The sequence below is a fragment of the Echinops telfairi genome, unplaced genomic scaffold (genome assembly GCF_000313985.2).
Source record: "Echinops telfairi isolate 266 unplaced genomic scaffold, ASM31398v2 ScPeMD7_3509;HRSCAF=4178, whole genome shotgun sequence".
NCBI lineage: Eukaryota > Metazoa > Chordata > Mammalia > Afrosoricida > Tenrecidae > Echinops > Echinops telfairi.
The window spans coordinates 15,756,402-15,776,767 of NW_022107407.1; the positions used below are offsets into that span (position 1 = coordinate 15,756,402).

Sequence of the window (20,366 nt, forward strand, 5' to 3'; positions counted from 1 at the left end):
TAGCGAATTTTGGGAATGATGAGGGCAACAAATGTATAGATGTGCTTTACACAATTGATCTATGTATTGTGATGAGTTGTATGAGCCCCAATAAATTGATTTTAAAAAAAAGAATAGGAAAATTTGAAACCATCACACTGTAGCTATACCAGCAGGTGCAAAGACATACACCTTTTGCAAAGAACCTTTTTGTCTTATATTCAAAATGCAGCTTTTATGTTGATGTAGACTATAATGCATATATAATAGCTTGAAAAACAGTTGTTAGCCCATTGTTTATGCTTCAGCAGTAGGCTGTTAGTAGTTAATTTGGGGGAGAGTCAAAAGTTATATGTGGCTTTTCCGTTGCAGATAGTCAGCACCTATAACCCCTCCACCTTGTTCGAAGGTCAAGTATATTATGTGTTTAGAGTTTCTACTTCATTTGCTAGTAAACATATTAAAAATAACATTTCTCAAAATGACCCCTGTACTCCAGAGCAGTGCTCCAAAATGTTTTTGCTCCCTCTTTATAACAATGACATTTCCTAATAGTTTCTTAGGCCCAATAATTTACATATTGTATTCCGCTGGGTTTTCTAGAGTAGCAAAACCTGTGACACTCATGTCTAAGCAAGAACTTTTTATCAAGGAAGCAGCCCAGCTCTGTCCAATTCCAGGCCCTAGGTGGGAAAGGTGAAGTGAGTTGGGAGATCGCAGACTTGTGGGCTCACAGTGGTGAGTATCAAGGTCAGTGGGAATATGGCAGGACATCAACAGCTTCCAGGACCAGCAGAGTCAGATGGACGATCCAATTAAGCAGAAGTGAGCAAGCAAGAGACCAGTTCTCTTCAGCTCTTATGAAAAGGCCACACCCCTAAGTAACTGTCATTATGCTGTGTCCTGATTGAGAGGTTGGACTCCCCCATATCTTATAGGTATAGCAAGTTGACATAAATCCTAACTATCATACATATCACACAAAAATTTCTGTTGCCTCTGCTTCTATCTTGAAAAATATCAGGAGCCCAATCCTTTTCTTTTACAACCTTCATCACCACCAGCCTAACTTACAGTTTTCCTACACACCAATTATAGGCACAGCCTCCCAAATAGTCTCCCTCCTTCCACTTTGTTCTGCAATCTATCACTGATAGTAAACTAGGTAGGGGGTGCAAATCATAGCACATTCTTGTTGTAGACCCCTCTGGTGGGTTTCCAGCTCATTCACCATGGCACCTGGCTCCTTTTACTCCCTCTCACCTTGTCCTGCCACCCCTTTTGTTCACTTTGTCCCTGACACACTACCCACACTGCTGTCTTTTGATGTCTCCATGGCTTACTTCTCTGAGTAAGCCTTCCCTAGTGAATCCTTTTTAATAAAGTGTCCCACGCTCATCATACTTTGCCCTTTATTTTTCTGTGTAGGAATAAGCATGCCTATTTCTGTGTAGTGGAGTCCAACTATGTATTTCACGTTATTAGCTCTTCATTAGGTTACTGCACTCTTGCACTCATAACTAGATACAAGTTGTAAGCAGGAACTTTGCTAGATATCCAATGCTTGAGATGTTACATGGTAGATGACTACCGTACATACTGGTATATAAGCCGAGTCTTTCAGCATATTTTTAATGCAGTTTTTGTGGTATAATTAGGTGCCTTGGCTGATACTCGGGTCGGCTTATACTCAGTTATACACGGTACTCAATAATTACCTGTTACTGAGTTATAAAATTGTTATACATAATCTAAACTGTTGTTTCGCACAAGAGCCATGCTGGCCGCTCAGAGAATAATACAATACCGAATACAGAAATACCAACGTGGCTCTGCCATCTACTTGTTATATTCCTTTGGGCAGGCTGATATCATTTAGTATTTCTGAGTCTCACTCATAATAATCACTAATAAAATGAGAGTACAAAAAGGAAAGCACTTGGCATAGTACTTGTCTTAAAAGAGCTCGAAATTAAAAGAATATTGAAATTGGTAAAGGAGCCCGGGTGGCGTAGTGGTTACAAGTTGGACCATGATGCAAAAGGTCCACAGTTCAAAACCACCCACTGCTCCTCGGGAGAGAGATGGGGCTTTCCTTTCTTGTCTCACAAACAGTTACAGTCCTGGAAACTCACAGGGGAAGTTCTACCTGTCCTGTACGGTCACTGTGAGTTGGCATTGAATCCATGGCATGATTTTGATTTGATTTTTTATATTAAAATTAGAAGTATGCAAGCTTATGAATCTCAGGACAATAATGTTACAGTTAATGTCACATACTCTGTTAACCCACAGAGCTTATTCTATGTGAGTGCTTATTTTGCCTCTAGTAAAATATTAATAGGTTAATGTGGTAGTTACATAATCTGGTGCCAACTTGAGACTATTAAGAGTGAATGGGTGGAGTTTAGCCTGTCAATCAGGTCGCAGTTAATGACCTCATTTGGAAGCACCACAGAGATAAACAGCTCACTGGAAGCCAGATACAGACAGACACTGCTCGTCTTCCTGCTGAAACACCAAATGGAGACCCCTGATCGAACCAGAGCCTTGGGGCTGGAGGAGCCACATGGAGACCCACACCGGTGCTGAGATGCTTCCAAGGCCACCGCATCCACAAGACTTTCCACTTCCCGGCCTGTGAGCTGCCTACATTCAACCTCCTTGCATGTGTTGCATGTGTCTGAAGAGGAAATTATAAATTGGTATTGGACATATGGGCTAATATTGGACTTGTGGACTGGGCTCGGATGTTTTCTGAATGTACAATTGCTCTTTGATATAAAGGTCTCTCTTACTCACATATGAGTCTCCCTGGATTTGTTTTTCTAGTTTACTTGGACAAACAGTTAATTACTAGTCTAGCATCATCATCTCTGTGGAACAGGCTTACATAATCATATCTTCTAGTGTCATTTTTTCTAAATGAATTTAACATTTTGGATAAGAAATTATAAGAGATCTGAAAGGTAGGTTGAGTGACAGGAGTAGGCTTCAAACTCAAACTCAAACCCATTGGATTAGAATGCTGACTCAGAGCAAGCCATGTAATTAGCATAAGGTTTTCAAAAGCCTTAAGTTAAATAGAGAAATATCACTACAACCATTGGTTCTGCTAAGTAATTTTTTTCTTTTTTCCTCCTAAAACAGGTTGTTTTCAAAATACCAGTATTTTGATTCAAGAGGGATGTTCATTTCTATAGTATTTTCAACACCACTGTTATTCAATGCCATGGTCATCGTGGTATGTATATTACAGCCTTTTACTTTCAGTTTTCTTTGTATGTAATTTTAATGTCTTTTCGGTGCTAACCGTGCCTCAAAACATTTGTTTGTAGATTATGTGGGTAAAAAAGACTTTAAATGTAATGGCTGAACTGAAGAATTTACAAGAGAAAAGAAAGGAAAAGAGAAGGAGAAGAAAGGAAGAATAAAGCAGTGACTTTGGATCTCTCATGGTAGATCCCTTTCCCTCCCCATTGTCATTGCCAATATTAGAAAACGCCTGCTACAGAAGTCCTTCTTAGCAACTGTGATGATTTTTTTAAATGATAGATTCTTTTATAATACTTATAATAAAATACACATTTCTCTGTGTTTTTAAAGCAATATTTACTTATTATTTAAAAGTCTTAATATGTATAGCATGTTTAATAATAAATAGTTAATGACTTAAACTACTTGTGGCACCTTTCCCTGCTTCCTAGTATTTTCAGTGCTTGTTCACAGAGGATGATTGTATCCCTTTTTGACTGACATAAGACAAAGGATAGAACTGGCAAAGAAGTACCCACCCCTAGCAATAGTGCCATGCTACTTGATGTGATTGATCTGTGGAATGTTACATGATATCTGTAAGGACTACCAATTAAAAGATTTTCTAAAAAAAGAAAAATAATAATAAAGTGAAAATGTGACCATTGGACAAAAAATGAAAAAGAAGTACCCAACCCAAATGACAGCAGTGTCCAGGCTGTTTTTTTAAACAGATTTTAAAAACAAAACTAAACGTTACTTCTCAATGTAATCAACCAATTCCTGTGAAGTTCTGTGTTTGTTTTTGAGGTGATAGGACGGGGTACCTGCACTGCACATCTCCCAGGTCCAGGTCACCAGGTCTGTGTTCCCTGGAGCAGCTGGTGGATTCAAACTGTCCCCCCTTCAGTAAGTAGCCACGCCCTTAACCCTGACCCACCAGGCTTCCTCCTGTGAGGCTGTCTCTGCCAGTGTCTACACAGACTTGGCTCTTTGAAATAAATAAAGATGGAGGCTGCTTTGCTTTTAAATGATAAAATGTTCAACTCAATAAGTAATGTCACTGAAAGGTACGTGCAGTACGTACTGCAGGAATGTTTTGTTGTGTATTTTCTTGGCAACAATAAATAAATATGCATATATATGTATATATATATATACAGATATAATGAAGGCATAATTCAGCATTTCACAGGGAAGATTATGCAGAATTAGCTCTTCGATCTTATTTTTTAGGATATAAAACAATACAGAAATATTTAATGAATATTTTAGCTACCTTAATCAACAGATTTTATGAGCAATATGAAGATGGATTGCATTCCTTCCTGTTAACTTCCCTGCTCAATAGAAGAGACATAATATTACTTTTAATATCTATTTTATAAAATAGCTTATAAAATATGCTCAATAGAAGAGACATAATATTACCTTTAATATCTATTTTATAAAATAGCTTACATATAAAATAGCTTTTTGTCCAAATCTGGAGCTATAACTAAAGACTGACAACTCCAATTGTTTTTAATGTTCCATAAGAAAAAACTTACTGTTTATTACTTTTAGTTTTTGCTTTTGTTTCATAATAGTAGGGTGTCCTCCAACAGCTTCTGTCATTGCTGTAAAAGGGAGTACATTTTTTTAGGCGGTGTTCTCTAAATTCAGGTGGGATGGACTCAAGGTTGTATTTGGCTCCCTTGAACTTTTACTTTTCTTCAGCTTTCACCTGAAGTTACACCTGAGGAATTGGCGGTCTGTTCTATCGTCAGCCCCCGGCAGGGTTTTAGCTGCTGACACTGAGCTTCTCCAGTTTCCGTTCCCACTGATGTCGTCAGTTTGATTTCTACAGACACCATCATCTGGAGAAGTCCATGTGCATAGCTGCCCTTTGTGTTACTGAAAAAGGTCGCTGTGATGAATAAGTCATCAGTCTTGCAAAATTCTATCATGTGATCGCCAGCTTTTTTTCTATTATCAATGCATCTTGATTGCTTGTATGATCAGTATCAGACTGAAAACATTGGTAAAATTGCTCAATTTCTTCATCACTTGCTTTTGTGATTGGTTCTTAAATTTGAATGATGTGTTCATTTGATTTCCTTGAAGGAGGATAGATATAATCCTGGCACTTACAACACTGTACTTCGTCATTGACTTTGCAATGTTCTTTTTGATAATAAATGCCATGCCATTCTTCTTGATTGTGTTATTCTTGGCACAGTAAATCATATGTTTTTCTGATTAAAAGTGGTCAATACCAGTCCATTTCCAACCATTAAGTGACTTAGTTGTCGATCTATATATGTTCCCTTTCATTTTTTATGACTTCCAGTATTCCTAGATTAATTCACACATTCCATGGTCGGGTCATTATGACCTCATCATCAGTATGACCTCATGGAGGGGTCCTGATGATCAGTTGATTGAGGAATAATAGCTGGTTAGACGTGGAGATGACCACACTTCTCACCAGTTTGAACATGTCGTCAGGGAGACAAATCCCCAGGGAAGAATGTCCCGTTGCACTGAGTGTCAGCAACCAGAGGAGCCCCCCCAGTCAGGTGAATAGTCAGTGGCTGCTATAAAGGCCTCACACATGGGAGAAGCGTGAGGATGGTGCAGGAGCTGGGAATTGTTACTGTTCTGTTTTATGCAGAGTCGCTATGAGTAAGCACTGACTCCACAGCACCTGATGGAGTGCGGGGCAGAAAACTTGAGTGTAATTTTGGAAGTAAATGGAATTGCCTGAATTAACAATATACTATCTTACAGCATATTATTTTAACTTTACTTAGAAGTGTTAAAATGATTTATTATTCAATAAATCTGCCATTTCTAATTATTATAAAACCTATAGGGATACCACACAACTGAGGACAAGTGTAAGAAATAAATAATAAAGGCTATAATGAAGTAAGAGCCATAGTGACACAGTGGGTTGCAGGTTGGGCAGGGCCGTTGTCCTCTACCCTGCAGGACTGTGATGACAGAATGGACTCAAGGGTGGGGGTTGGGGGTTTGGTATAAATAATGGTAAATCGTCAGTGATTCCCTTGTTGAATCCAATTAAAATTCCCATGTAACAAGGAAGAGCAAATGAACTTGCATCAGAGGAAATACACCTAAGACCCTTATGATCCTGATGAGACATTATTGCATTCGCAAATGAAAAACTAAGTAAATAGTGGACACAGTATTATACTGAGATCACTGAATCCAAAGGTTACCAGCATATTGTTTTTCTAGATATTAGGGTGGAAATATTTGTAAATGTTTCAACTTTTAAATTTTAGTTACAGTTCAATCCATTATCAATCAATTTGGTAACAAATTTTCAGAAATCATCAGAATGGTATTTAAATTTATTTAGGATCATTGTAGATGAAAAATAATAAATATAGCTAACGTATATTCTTGACCATATTCTGAAGTACAACACTGTTTGTGGCCTTCTGACAACTATAAATGCAGTGAGTAATATTAGACATAGTCTGTCTTTGTTGCATCTACTTCTCAATTAACTGTTTTATTGGGTTGGGTTTTGTGTGTGTGTGTGTGTGTGTGTGTGTGTGTGTGTGTGTGTGTTGTTCATTTCAAACAGTATGTGATGGCATCTCATTGTTTAACCTCACACTCTAATGACAAGTAATGCTGAGGATCTTATCCCATGTTTCACCCATATGTATGATTTTTCTGGTGATAAGTCTTGTCTGTCTGTTTTTTAGCAATGTGCTTATTGGTTATAGATGATGCTTATGTGTCTTAAGAAAGTCAGATTATATGTGTTTTTGTATTCCTTCCAGGCTGAGGCTTTAAAATCAAGTCCTGTTTCCAATATTTTATGTTTTCCTAGTTATAGATTCCCTTCTTATTCCCAATTTAGGTCGGCACCTTCAGTGTTGAAGCTCCTCTCTGTGTGCCTGAGCTAACAAACAGATCGTAGGGAAAAACGAAGAAGAGCTTCCACCTCGTGAAACACATGATCTAGAACAGATTCAGGAAGAGATTGGCAGTATAACTGGGGGATTTATTGGATGGGCATCTGGAGGGTCCTTGAGCAAAAGCAGGGAATGGCAGGGTTCAGACTCCTTCCAGCTGTCTCTCAACATCAGTGAGGATTCACCTATGGAAAGGGACAGAGACATCATTCCTGAGCAGACAGCTCCCAGCACTCCTCTCAGACACTGCACCCAGGACTCTGCCCAGCAAGACAGTGAGGGTTTGCATCTCTGGGCTCCCGCTGCGTCACAGAAATCTGGGAGCTTCCACTAGCCTTTCAGCGGGCCACTTCCGAGTGTGTGTCTGATGGAACAGCATTTTGGTGACTGCAGTTGGATTTCATCCATTCCTGACCCCAGAAATTCAATAAACACAAAGCACACTTTTAAAATAAAAGCTACATAGTTATCAGTAACCGGAAAATATGTAACCGACAAATAATACAGACTATATACAAATAAAATCACAATTCATGTGATTAAAGCTTTTAAATGAGATAAGAACAGCTTTTAGTAATAATCCACACCCGCTTTTATCATATTAAGGAAATAAATGATAATATATCTGAGGGAAGAGAGGTAAAATAAAATTGTCACACTTCATGGTATACGATTAAAGTTTACCTTACTCATTTTAAATGAGATCAGCTGCTTTTAACATGAATACAAGTCAAGTTTCCAAGTATTAAGGAAATACATTAATATATCTGATGAATGAGCAAGACAACCCTCATTATCCTGATGGGACATCGTTGTGTTCACAGAGGAAAGAGGAAAAAGTAGAAATAGCGTTGTCCCTTTCTAAGGTCACCAGATCCAGAGGAAATAAAGAATAGCATTATTCTAAATTTTAGGAAGAATGGAGGATACATGTTTAAAGGCTAGATACGTTTGTGAGATCTACAGAAGAAAGAAACCTCGGGTGATTTCCCTCTGTCCATATAGAGGAATGGCAATCATCTGGTTCCTAATCAGAGTGCATTGGCGAGATGACTCTAGGAGATCAAAATGATAAACCTGACTTGAATGGTTAAAACTTTTTCAGTTAACCCCCAGCGGATGCATTCTGGGCCTGATGTGGTTTTCAACATTCTCTCTCTCTCTCTCTCTCTCTCTCTCTCTCTGTTTCATATTGGGTATACTCTACTCAGATGTATTTTGTCATTGATGGTTCAGGACTGATGCACCTATAGACACAGCAAGTAGAATAAGGGTTCCTGAAGGATACAGTGGAGTTGGGGTGTGGGGGACAGACAGTAAAGGGGAGTTGATATCAAAGAGTTTAGGAAGAAAGGAAATGTTATGAAACTGATTGTGGTAGCAAACGCACAATATGTCTTGATGTGATTGAACTATGGAATGATCTGATATCTGCATTAGCACTCCCAAAAATGGTTTTTGGAAAAAAAAACTTTAAAAAGCAAGATTACATGTTTCAAAAAATGAAATGCACAAAAAATTATATGATATAAATATTTAAAACTCCATATAAAATTTAAAATATTGAGGGAAATGAAATAGAAATAAATGGAGGAGCATGTCATGGTATTATTTGTTGTAAAACTGATTCTAAATCTTGCCATTTCTAAAACTGAATGATAAATCCAATGTGATAACATTCAACATCTATGGAAAGAAAAGTTCAGTAGAAAAACAAAACCAGAGATGGATAGGTAAAGAGACTTGCTCATGCAGTTGCAGAAGTGGGCACATCCATTCTGATTATAGGTCCTAGAGTCTCATTTAGGCTTCTCTTGACTTACGTATCTTCAGGGGCTGATAAACCTAAAATAGGCTGGAGCACAACTTGATGGTAGTTTCAAAGGCAGGTGAATAAAATTTAGCAAGTCATACTTGTTATTGAAGAAGTATATTACTCTACGGTCAGATCCCATGTCAGATGGCAGGCCCCTGTGGACTCTCAGAATTGGTGGGGGATATCAAGCCTTCGGTCAAATTCAAAGAACTAGAGATTGAAGAGCCCAGATGCAGGATTCAAACCCAGAAAGAATCTAAGAAGTTTCCCTCCCAGTCTGTTTATAAAGGAAGTAGGCCACACACGCGCGCAATCTCATTTTTCCCAGTTGCTTCCGAGCTGTGTCCTGAATAAGGGAGTTACACTCCACCCTAATCATACAGCTGCTTAGCTATTCACAGCAGACCCCATTATGGAATTGACTAAATTGTGTTCATTCAAATGATGAGGACTTACTAGGTGCCAACTACCAAACCACTAAGAACACTACCCCCGCCAAGTTGACACAAAACCTAACCATAACAGTCCTCAACAGATTCTTTGGAAATCATCAAACTGATAATACAATCTATTTAAGACCATAGTGTATTAAAACAAAAACAAAATTAAAACAGCTGGTACATATTCCTTTCCAGATTTTAGAGAACAACTCTGAGTTTATGTTCTTTAGACAACTGTCAAAACACTAAACAACATAAGGCATTATCAGGTTGCCCTTTATTGTTTGCTTGATACATTCATTTCAAAAATATGCTATCTCACTGTTATGCTTTGCAATTCCCTAATGGCAAAGACATTTAACACGTTATCATATGCTCACCAACACATCTATAATCTTTGGTGTCTGGTTTGAGTTTTTGGTTTTCTGATGCTTGTGTGTGAGGAAGTGATAGCTTGTTTTTCTCTTTCATTTGTCCTATTTAATTTGTACATTCAGATATATGTGCAGCCAGTATTATCTTATGATTGTTCTGTTCCCCTTGTTGTCAGTTGTCCCCAAGGACACTTTTTTGTTTGTGTTTTCTTTGTGGCTTTCATTGATCACTACTGCAGTTTCAGAAGGAGGAAGTGATGTTTTCTGTATACAGATGAGAATTTTCCAATGACTAAAAACATTCTTAGTAGCTATGGTGATGCAATGGCTTAAGCGTTCAGCTGCTAATGGCAAGGTTGTTGGTTCAAACCCACCAGCCACTTTGCAGGAGAGCGATGAGGCTGTCTGCTTCCATAAATATCTGCAATCGCTAAAGCACTGTGGAGTAGTTCTACTCCGTCTTATTGGGTCACTATGAGTTGGAATTGACTCGATGGCATCAGTGGGTTTCGAGGTGAGTGATTGTTCTTATACCTTTTACCTACAAGACGTGACCCTTTCCTCTTGATAAACGTGAGGATTCTCATCAGCTCTGTGACTGAGAGAATTTCTTAAGAAAAAAAAATCTTAAACTGTGTGCCAAATTTACTCTCTCTCCCCTCACACCGGATTGAACTTTACCCAGGTGTGCCCCTCCCTTACGAGAGTCAAACACTGTTCCCACGCGGGAGTCGTAGGTATTTGCTTCAAACGAAATGAGTACTCAAATTAGTACTCAGACTTAATACCATATTGAACAGTTTGTATTAAAACTGAATACATTACTAGTAGTTATATTTTAATTATATTTTAAATATAACTAGTAGTTATATTTTTACTAGTAGTTTTCTGTTTATTAGATTTCATTTTTTCTTCTACTTCTTGCCCTGAATTAATTTACATTAATTAATTAATTTACATTAATTGAATTATTAATTCTTGCATGAACTTTTTGCATCTACTTCTTGCATGAAATTTTATATAGGTATCCTAATGTTTTATAACATGAATTTTTAGTAATCTTATTTTACATTTAGACAATAATACATTCCTTCCATTGAGCATAAGGATATTTTAATAACATATTTCTAATTCTTCCTTCCCTATCTTCAGTCCCTTTTTAAACAAAATCACTCGAATATAATAGCTAAGTATACAAATTTGTTATTGTTTTAAATATCAGTTCTTTAAAGACAATTAAAATAATAATGTTAAATTTTCCTTAATTTAATTTCTTCTCACTGAAGAAATTCTTTCAGCTTTAGTATCACACATAGACTATTGTAAACTTGATTATAGTGGATTGAATTATGGGAAAATATGATACGAGGTCACTTTACCTCCCTCTTGACCCAACCTGAATTTTCTCTAGGGTTAAATACTTTTCAATTTTTCCACGAGAGTAATTTCTTCTCTGTTTTTTAAAATATTGTTGGTAGACTTTTATTTCTTACATTTAATTTTTATCTTTATATAGTTATTATTTTCGGGAAGAAGTGGGCACCTAGAGACAATAAGTGATGAAATGGTTTATCAAGGACAGGGATGGGGAGTGTGCGGTTATTGATGAGTAAAAAATAAATGAGGGAGGGGGCAGGGAGCACTAGGACTGATTTGTGATGACGTAAATATAACTCTTTTTAAAAGTGATTTGATGATGAAAGTGGCAGATATGTGAATTTTATATCAAGAAAACTACTTTTAAAAAAGAAAGCAATCAAATTTGAGCAGTGGTTACCATGGGTGAAGGGCATTAAGTTTATATTAATAGTGGTGGAATAATTTGGCAAGGGATATTGATAATGATTGCACTACAGAGTATATTCGATGTCATTGAATTATAAATGCAGAAGGTGTTGAATTGGAGGACATTTTGTTGTGTATATTTTTGCCACAATGAAAAAAAATTGCATTGATAATGAGTATGAGGAAGAAGAAAGTGTTCTAAAATGGATTGAGGCAATGACTGTACAACTCTTGAGACGACTGAACTATGGAATTGCATGATATGGGAAAGGGGAGCAGATTCACGGTGTTGTCTGTGGTTGGACAGTGAGCCAGCAAGCAGGAACATACAGAAGCAGAAATGAGCAGCCACACCAGGCTGTCAGGGGTTGGCTGGCCAACAGATAGCAAGTGGGTTACGGAAGTGGAAGCAGGGGTAGAAGGTGAAGGTCACTTGGGATTTTTTACATCCCATGGGTTTCTTTGTCACCAGAGCTGTGCTTTGTCTTCTCCAGAGCAGCACCTTGACCCTGCCTCCATGAGACTGGTGCGGGACTGAGCAGCACTTCACACTGTTGGACTGAGGCAGAACCCCACTCGATGGCCCCTAACAACAAGAAACCAAAAGAGACCTACACAAATGGAAGACTATCCCACGCTCGTGATAGGAAGGCTCATTATGTAATATCAATATTACCCAAAGCAATTTTTAAATACCACTCAATACAGATCCAATAATAACTTCATCCATCATCAAATGTTAACACGAATTGCTGACTTCCTATGAAGGGAGAAGAGACCCAGGATCAGCAAGCAAGCTCAAAAAGAACAAAGTAAGGACCTCACACTACCCACTCTCAAACCTACTGCACAGCCACGGCATAAGGACTGGTAATCATAGGTGCACTGACCAGTGGGGGGAGGGGGAGGAAACGTAGACAACTCACAAATAAACTCAGCCACCTGTAGGCAACTGATATTCAAGAAAGTGCCGAACAATTGAATGGGAAGAAACCATTCTCTTCAGCAAATGGCGATGGCAAAATTGGACCTCAATCTGCCGAAGAATTACACAGGACCCATATGACTTCCCATGTACAAAACTGAACTCAAGATGGATCAAAGACCTAACTCCACATACAGACCCATAAATATCACCAACAGGAAAACAGTTACATACTTAAGGGCCCAAATGCAGGACGTAACAATGTTTCAAACAGCAGAGGAAGTGCACACAAGAGAAGCAAAATAACTGACTAATCCTGTGTGTAATAAGACCCATATGTACATCAAAATAATTCAATAAGAGAATGATAAGGGCAAGGAATGTACAAATGTGCTTTACACAATTGATGTATGTATGGATTGTGATAAGAGTTATATGAGCCCCTAATAAATCGATTTAAAAAAAAGAATTAACAATTATTTCCTGGACTGGAAAACAATCATGAGCAATGACATAAGGGACAATTACAAACCCCTAAAATATATAAAATGATGCAAGACTTCAATAAGAAAAACCCAAATAACAACTATAAAGGCAATAAAAATTATACATAGACAGTTAACAAAAATAGGCATTCAAATGTCATAGAGACACATGAAAACATGTTCATGATCATTAGCCATACAGAAAATGCAGATACAAAAAAAGTAGATATATCACCTTACACTGAAAATGGTAGCCCATTAAAAGAAAGAAAGAAAAACAGAAATAAATACACTGGAGAAGAAGCAGAGAGATTGGAACCCTCAGACACTGCTGCTGGTAGTTCTGTCCAACTACTCTGCAAAGTGATTTGGTGATACCGCAAACAAATGGGGTAATAAACTACATGCACTCCAGCAATGCTTTTAGCAGGTATACTAAGATCACAAATTAAAGATAGATACATGAATTTCCATGTTCATCAAAGTACCCTTCAAAATATGAAGAAATTGGCAATAACCAAAAGTCAATGAGTAGAAGATTGGATAAAAAACTTTGGTGCATACACATTATGGGATACTATATATGTCTAGAAAGTACTGGAACACCGACAAAGCTCATCACTACACAGACAGACCTAGGAAACGTTATGCTGAGTTACAACAGTCCATCTCAAAAGGGCCAATATTGCACGAGACCACTATCAGCATAAACACCGACACAGAGTCTGACACCTGTTCTCCGATGATGTGCTCACTCCATATCATGCCCCAGGCAATGTTGTTACATGACTAATGTTTATCATATAAATATGACATTTATATCTTAAAAAAATAAAATGAAAATAGTGCTTCTTTAGTGGAGGCTCCACCTTGGATGGGGACATTTTAGCATTTAGCAGGAAATTCAGCAGCAACCTAGGGTTAGCTCAATTTAATAATATCTCCTACTTGGATGTTATTAAAGGAACTGAAATATTCCATTGGGCTTAAAGCTGGAATATCCTGGAATGGGAGGCGCAGATGACTGCTAACCCAAAGCCATGGGCTTCCGAGTATGATCCCAGGATTTCAAATGCTAAAGCCAAGATCAGAGGAGGAAGTGTTATTAGAGGTTCAATCCGTGGGTATCAGTATTGAAGTTCTTTCTTTGCTTCTTTTGCTTGGTTTTGCACTCTCCAGAAACAAACATACAAAAAACAAAAACCCCACTTGCCCTTCCAGCACTCTCGGGTGCATTCCAGGGTTATTATATTGGATGACTTCGTTTTGTGATGAGGCTTTGCTAAAGGGAGTGGTAATCAATCTTCTGACTTGGCATCATTTTTAAGGGGGCACTGTTAACCTAGGTCTGGGTTGTGACCTTAAAAGTATCCCTGTCTCTCCCTCAGGGGCATTATGGGCACAGGAGAAATTTCTGACCCTCTTCCAGGATAAAACTTCTTTTCCTTTTTTTCCCTCATGCTCCCCCACCCCCCACACGCACATCTTTTCCCCCAGTTGCAGTGGTTTACCACGTGTGACCATAACATCCTGTTTGGTGTCATTTCTTGTACAATTAGGCATTTATATCTTATGGATGACAGGCATTATATTCTGGTAAAATCCTTCTGGTTTCCCATGTCCCTCTTAGTCTCTATGAGGTTTCACAGTAACCTTGTATAATAGGAAATCATACATATTTCCAGATATTATAATTGCCCACTACTTCCCTCAGGACAGCTATATCTGCCCCATCAGTGATCTTTCTAATAGAAGGATACACAAGAGGGCGCATTACTCTGCTGATGAAAACCAGCCTAGGCCAACCCTTCAACTGTAGGAGAGAGGTCAGAGCCATGGGCTACCCAGGTCTCTCCATTCACTAAACAGCTATGATTACACACAAATCCCAATGGAGTTTGCAGCCTGAGATTCCCTAGTTTCCATTTTAAAATGAAAAGAATATGATGAACAAGAGAGATAAACAATGGATATGTGTGATGGTTTCATGGGCAGGATCTCTTCGTGTTTGCAAATTTCAGGGCAAAGTGCAGCTGGTAGAGCCTGGGGGGACCTTGAGGCAGACGAGGGCCTCTCTCTGACCTGTCCCTGCATTCACCACCAGCAGTTATGACATGAATTGGGTCAGCCAGTGCTAGGGAAGGGCCTGCAGTGCCTCTCAGTTACTGGTACTAACGTTGGTACTAAATCCTTCATACACTCGATGCATGGCTGAGTTGCAGTCCCCAGAGACAATGACAAGAACCTTCCCCATATTCAAATGGTCAGACTCAAAGTTAAGGACACAGCCTTGGATCACAGTAACAGAGACAACGGTAAAGGGAATCATTAAGCATCTGTATGCAAACCCCCGACAGGGAGAGACTGGACCTCAGTGAGTGCTCAGGACCCTCAGCCCCAGGGCTCAGTTCCAGCAGACAGAGCAGAGAGGAGTTAAAAACTGGCTTCCTGTCAGTGTCTGGGGCTTCCTCTCTAGCTTACCATTTCCCTTGAGGACTTCCCTGGAAGTGTGGGCTTGTATCAATCATGGAATTTGAAACATTTCATGGTAATATGAGGAAACGTCCTTCTATGTCCAAAGAGCAGAAAGCCACACCTGGGGGCACATCGTGCAGAGGGAACAAGGCAGCGCTGAAGGACCTGTCAGCCCTGATGCAAACCTGTCCCCAGTAACTGCTATTGGGAGGAGAGGATACAGGATGGTTAAGATTTCCCTAAAATTTACTCAGTCAAGGATAGACCAGCAATAGCGTAATGGTATCCTCAAGCCACATTTGCTCATCACAGCTGTTACATGGGTCTAAAAACTAACTTGTCTAATTCCGGCTGCCATCCTCAGCCACTGACTGGGAGTCAGGACAGAAGAGGTGATGGGTTTCAGAGGGCTCCTGGAGTAGTGTGCTCCAGTTCATCGGAGTTTAGAGTCCAACATGTTGGTCCTTCATAGCTCAGGAAGTACTCATGAGCTCATTCAGGATAAGTTTAGTAGACCTGATGGGAAGTTATGAGCAGAGGAAGAATGTCATCAGATGACACTGAGGAAGTCCCGGACCAACCACGGTCATGGAATTCTCTGAGATGACCATGGCGTCACATTCAGTCAGGAAGGGGACTTGGACTCGTGTGCAGCTACATCACAGCGTGGAACTTAAACTGCTCAGCTAACAAGCAGCAACAGAGGCTATGAGTGTGGAGTTGGCTGAAACGATGACGAGTAAGTGATGCTGTATCAGTCTGCATTTGAGAACGAAACTAGCTCAACGATCTCTAAGTGATCAATGTCAGTGTCCTGTGCTTGAATCCTTGGATTTTGGTGAAGTCCATGATTCTTTGTTGCAAAGCACTGGCTGATTCCCCTCTGCAAACCTAGGCCAGATAATTCCAGGTGACCACAACCTTGTCCTTGACTGTTGAAATACATATCTATGTAGAAATTTAAAGATATTATAACTGATTAGAAAATGAGTGTGGTTCACCCGAACCTGGGGGAACATCATCTTCATTAATGAGGGAGAGAAATGAGGAAGGACTCTGAGTGGAAATTGAGTCTTTTAACTGCATGTTTACAGAGTTCTACTGCTTTCAATTATATAAACAATTTTACAAAATGAGTCAATCGTAGATCTCTGAGCAGTTATCGGAGGTCTGTGCCCAGGGTACAAATGAAGAGGCTGAATTTGACTGGAAATGTTCACATTTTAGGTGCATCAGAGTCCCTGGGTAAGGGACATTGAAAACAGAGTCTATGGGGATCCACTAAATTTTCAGGACTGGTTGCCTGGATGGACCTTATTTTAACCCAGAGTTAAAATAAAACCCACATCTTTGAAGTCACAGGGTTGAAACTTTTCTTTTATACCGCCCAAATTCTCAAGTTGGAAACCCCTCCCCCCCGGAGGCCCTGGGGACACTCGAATCTCTTTATTTGTATCAAGGTTGACCTCAGCTATCAAGACCTGGGGCACGGTGTCTGTGTTGTTGGTAGGAGTGCTGGAGCTGGTGATGACAGTGGCCCAAAGAAAACCCCCGAAGACTTTGGGGAGGTTGATGAGAAACTGTCCGTGCGTAAAGAAGAAATGGTGTTGGCAGAGTGTGGGGTGATGAAGATACTCTGGTGTCCACCTGATGCTTTCGGCAAACGATATCCTGTCCACTCTCTGGGGCACAGGACCTACAAGAGCCCAAGGGAGGGCAGGGGCAATGAGGGGCTGGAAGGAGACAACACTGAGCTCAGAAATCCTGGGTTTTCCTTTGACCTTTCCCACACACCTCTTAGGCCAGGTGACTTTTCATTATAGACTAACATGCATATGAGTTCAAAGGAAAAGGTACCCTTCAATTGGGTCAGAAGCAAAGGGGAGTCTGCTCACTACCATTCTCTGTGTATAAGGACAGGGCTCCCTGGCATGCAAATCAATCACCCGGCACTAGGTTAAACTTCCACCCTTGAGCATTGAAGGTAATCCGTTCCCTTCTGACAGGGCTGTGGGTCCCTTGGGAAAGCACAGGTGTGGTCTAAAGATGCTATTACTGTGTGTTCTCCTGTGCCTGGTGACAGTTCCCCAAGGTGAGGCGCTCAGATTTCAGTGTGGAATCGATGGAGATGATTATAACAGCAAGTGACTAAAAAAGAAAAAGTATCTTCATTTACAGGCGTCCTGTGCCAGGGGCAGCTTCAGGAGTCAGGCCCAGCATTGGTGAAGCCCTCCCAGAAGCTGCCCCTCACCTGCACTGTCTCTGGTGTCTCCATCACAAGCAGTGGTTACACCTGGAACTGGATCCGCCAGCCCTCGGGAAAGGGGCTGCAGTGGATGGGACGCATATGGTCTGATGATGATACGTTTTATAACCCGTCCTTCCTGAGCCGCCTCTCCATCACCAGAGACACATCGAAGAATCCGTTCTCCCTGCCGCTGAGCTCCATGACTGCTGAGGACACGGCCGGCCGTGTATTACTGTGTAAGGAGCACAGTGAGGGGAAGTCAGGGTGAGCCCAGACGCAAACCTCCCCTGCAGGGAAGACACTGGGCAGCAGGGGGCGCGCAGGACCCACGGAACACACAGGCCTGGACAGGCACAGAGGGATGACAGGGAGGATTTCCGGTTGGAATTAAGGCTTCCTTGCTTGCTTTGGGCCTCCCCAGGGACTGTTTTTCTTCTCTTTTTCTTCCTCTAAATTTTCTCCTCGCTGCAGACGTTAAAGGAGGAACTAGCATTCTCTGTTTGCAGTACAATATTTTTTTAAGTAAATAACAATTTAATACAAGTTAATAATGTTAATATAGAATAATAGAAATTCAAATGTATTTCTTTTCCAAAAGGTAAGTGAAAGGCCACACTCTTTAGATATGGCCCTCTTTATTCATAATGCAGAGTTCATGTTCATAAAATAATATTGAAAATACCACCACCTGGCTTCTCAAAGTGACATTTTAAAAGCTCTTTAACGTGGAGATCTTGGTTCAGAGATATAGAGATGTGGTGGTGCTGTGGGATGAGATTGGGTTGCTCACCGCAAGGTCCGGATTCAAGCCAGCGAACTGTTCATCCTAAGTAAGAGGAGCTTGTCTTTTCCTGCAAATATTTACAGCAGGGAAGTTCTAAGCCTAAGGAACAGTTCTAACCAGTCTTATAAGGTTACCATGAGTCAGAATAGATGCACTGGAAGTAGGTTTGGTTTTTGAGGAAGAGATTGTTCATTTGCTAGCTCAGTTGCTTGGTTTACTGATTTTCCCTCAGTGCAGAAGAATATCTGGTGTGTTCATAGCTCTCAGACCTCACAATGGATAAATTACTGCAAGAATTAATGGATTCTGTGTTCAAATCAAACAATTCAGGTACACTGGAACTCTGATAATTTTATGGTTGCAAATACTGGAATCTGCAGAGGGTATAAATTCAGTGAATGCCTGTGAGCCACCTCACTCCCATCTGTGAGGTATGACTGCGTCAGCTTGTTTCAAGAACCAGCTCTGCATTGAGGGAGTCCTTGAGTGGAGGCCCAATGTCCATCTGTTGCCTTAATACTAAACCTATACATATATGGACGTAGATCTATTTCCCCATCATCATATATAAGTATATTTTCATATGTACTATTATATAAATATAGTGACATAAATGCCTGTATTTAGACCTCTAGAAATGCCCTTTGCCTCCTATCTCTTTCCTCTATTTCCTTATACTTTCCTCTTGTCCCACTATCATGCTCAGCCTTCATTTGGATTTCAGTAATTTCTCTCAGTTACATTGCCCTTGCTGAAACCGTAGCAGGCCTCTCATACCCTCCTTGCCACTGATTTTGAATCACTTGTTCCCTTGTCCCTAGGTTGGTCAACACAATCTCCTCTCCCCCACCTCTTTCTCTCCCATGTACCCCAGGACCATTCACACCTTCCTGACACAATCGCTGAAGACAAAGCAGGTACATAAGCAAATGTGCTAAAGAAAGCCGGTGGTGTCTGGCTATCAAAAGACATTCATCTGGGGTCTAAAAGGCTTGAAAGTAAACAAGCAGCCATCTAGCTCAGAAGCAACAAAGCCCACATGGAAGAAGCACACCAGCCTGTGTGACCATGAGGTGTTGAAGGGATCAGGTATCAGGAATCAAAGAAAAAAAAGTCATATCATTGTGAATGACAGGGAGTGCAGATTGGAGACCCAAAGCCCATCTGTAGGCAACTGGCCATCCCCTTACAGAAGGGTCTCAGGGAGGAGAGGAGCCAGTCAGGGTGTGATGTATCAACAATGAAACATACAACCTTCCTCTAGTTCTTAAATGTTTCCTCCTCACCCCCACTATCATGATCCCAATTTTACCTTACAAATCTGGCTAGGCCAGAGTACGTACACTGGGACAGATAGGAACCAGAAATGCAGAGAATCCAGGACGGATGATCCCTTCAGGACCAGGGGTGAAAGTGGCGATACCGGAGAGTGGAGGGAAGGTGGGGTAGAAAGGGGGAACCAATTATAAGGATCTACATATAACCTCCTCCTGGGGGACAGACAACAGGGAAGTGGGTGAAAGGAGACATCAGACAGTGTAAGACATGACAAAATAATAATAATTTATAAATTATCAAGGGTTCATAAGGGAGTGCGGAGTGGGGAGGGAGGGGAAAAATGAGGAGCTGATACCAAGGGTTTAAGTAGAAAGCAAATGTTTTGACAATGATGATGGCAACGAATGTACAAATGTGCTTGACACTATTGATGTATATATGGGTTGTGATAAGAGTTGTATGAGTCCCCAATAAAATGATTTTTTTTCATTCTTTTTTTTTTAATCAATTTATTGGGGCTCATACAATTCATCACAATACATAGATCAATTGTGTAAAGCACATCTATACATTTGTTGCCCTCA

At 40.1% G+C, this 20,366-nt stretch overlaps 1 protein-coding gene and 1 pseudogene across 5 annotated transcripts in view; both read left to right on the forward strand.

Moving 5' to 3' along the window:
* TMEM18 (transmembrane protein 18) overlaps positions 1–5,430 on the forward strand; it is a 13,865-nt gene extending 8,435 nt beyond the window's left edge. Inside the window, exons 4-7 of one of the 5 annotated variants that reach the window (XR_006680456.1) lie at positions 3,130–3,223; positions 3,318–3,437; positions 4,045–4,143; positions 4,954–5,430. Coding sequence is in view for 4 of the 5 variants with exons in the window: in XM_045294282.1 (XP_045150217.1) it covers positions 3,130–3,223; positions 3,318–3,413 (190 nt within the window). In the remaining variant the exon portion in view is untranslated. Of the gene's footprint in view, positions 1–3,129; positions 3,224–3,317; positions 3,660–4,025 lie in introns of those variants that run through there. The other 4 variants (XM_045294282.1, XM_045294280.1, XM_045294281.1 and 1 more) reach the window with 4 other exon arrangements.
* A 12,088-nt stretch (positions 5,431–17,518) lies between these two features.
* Positions 17,519–18,085, forward strand: LOC115870945 (annotated as a pseudogene).
* The last annotated feature ends 2,281 nt before the right edge of the window (positions 18,086–20,366 follow it).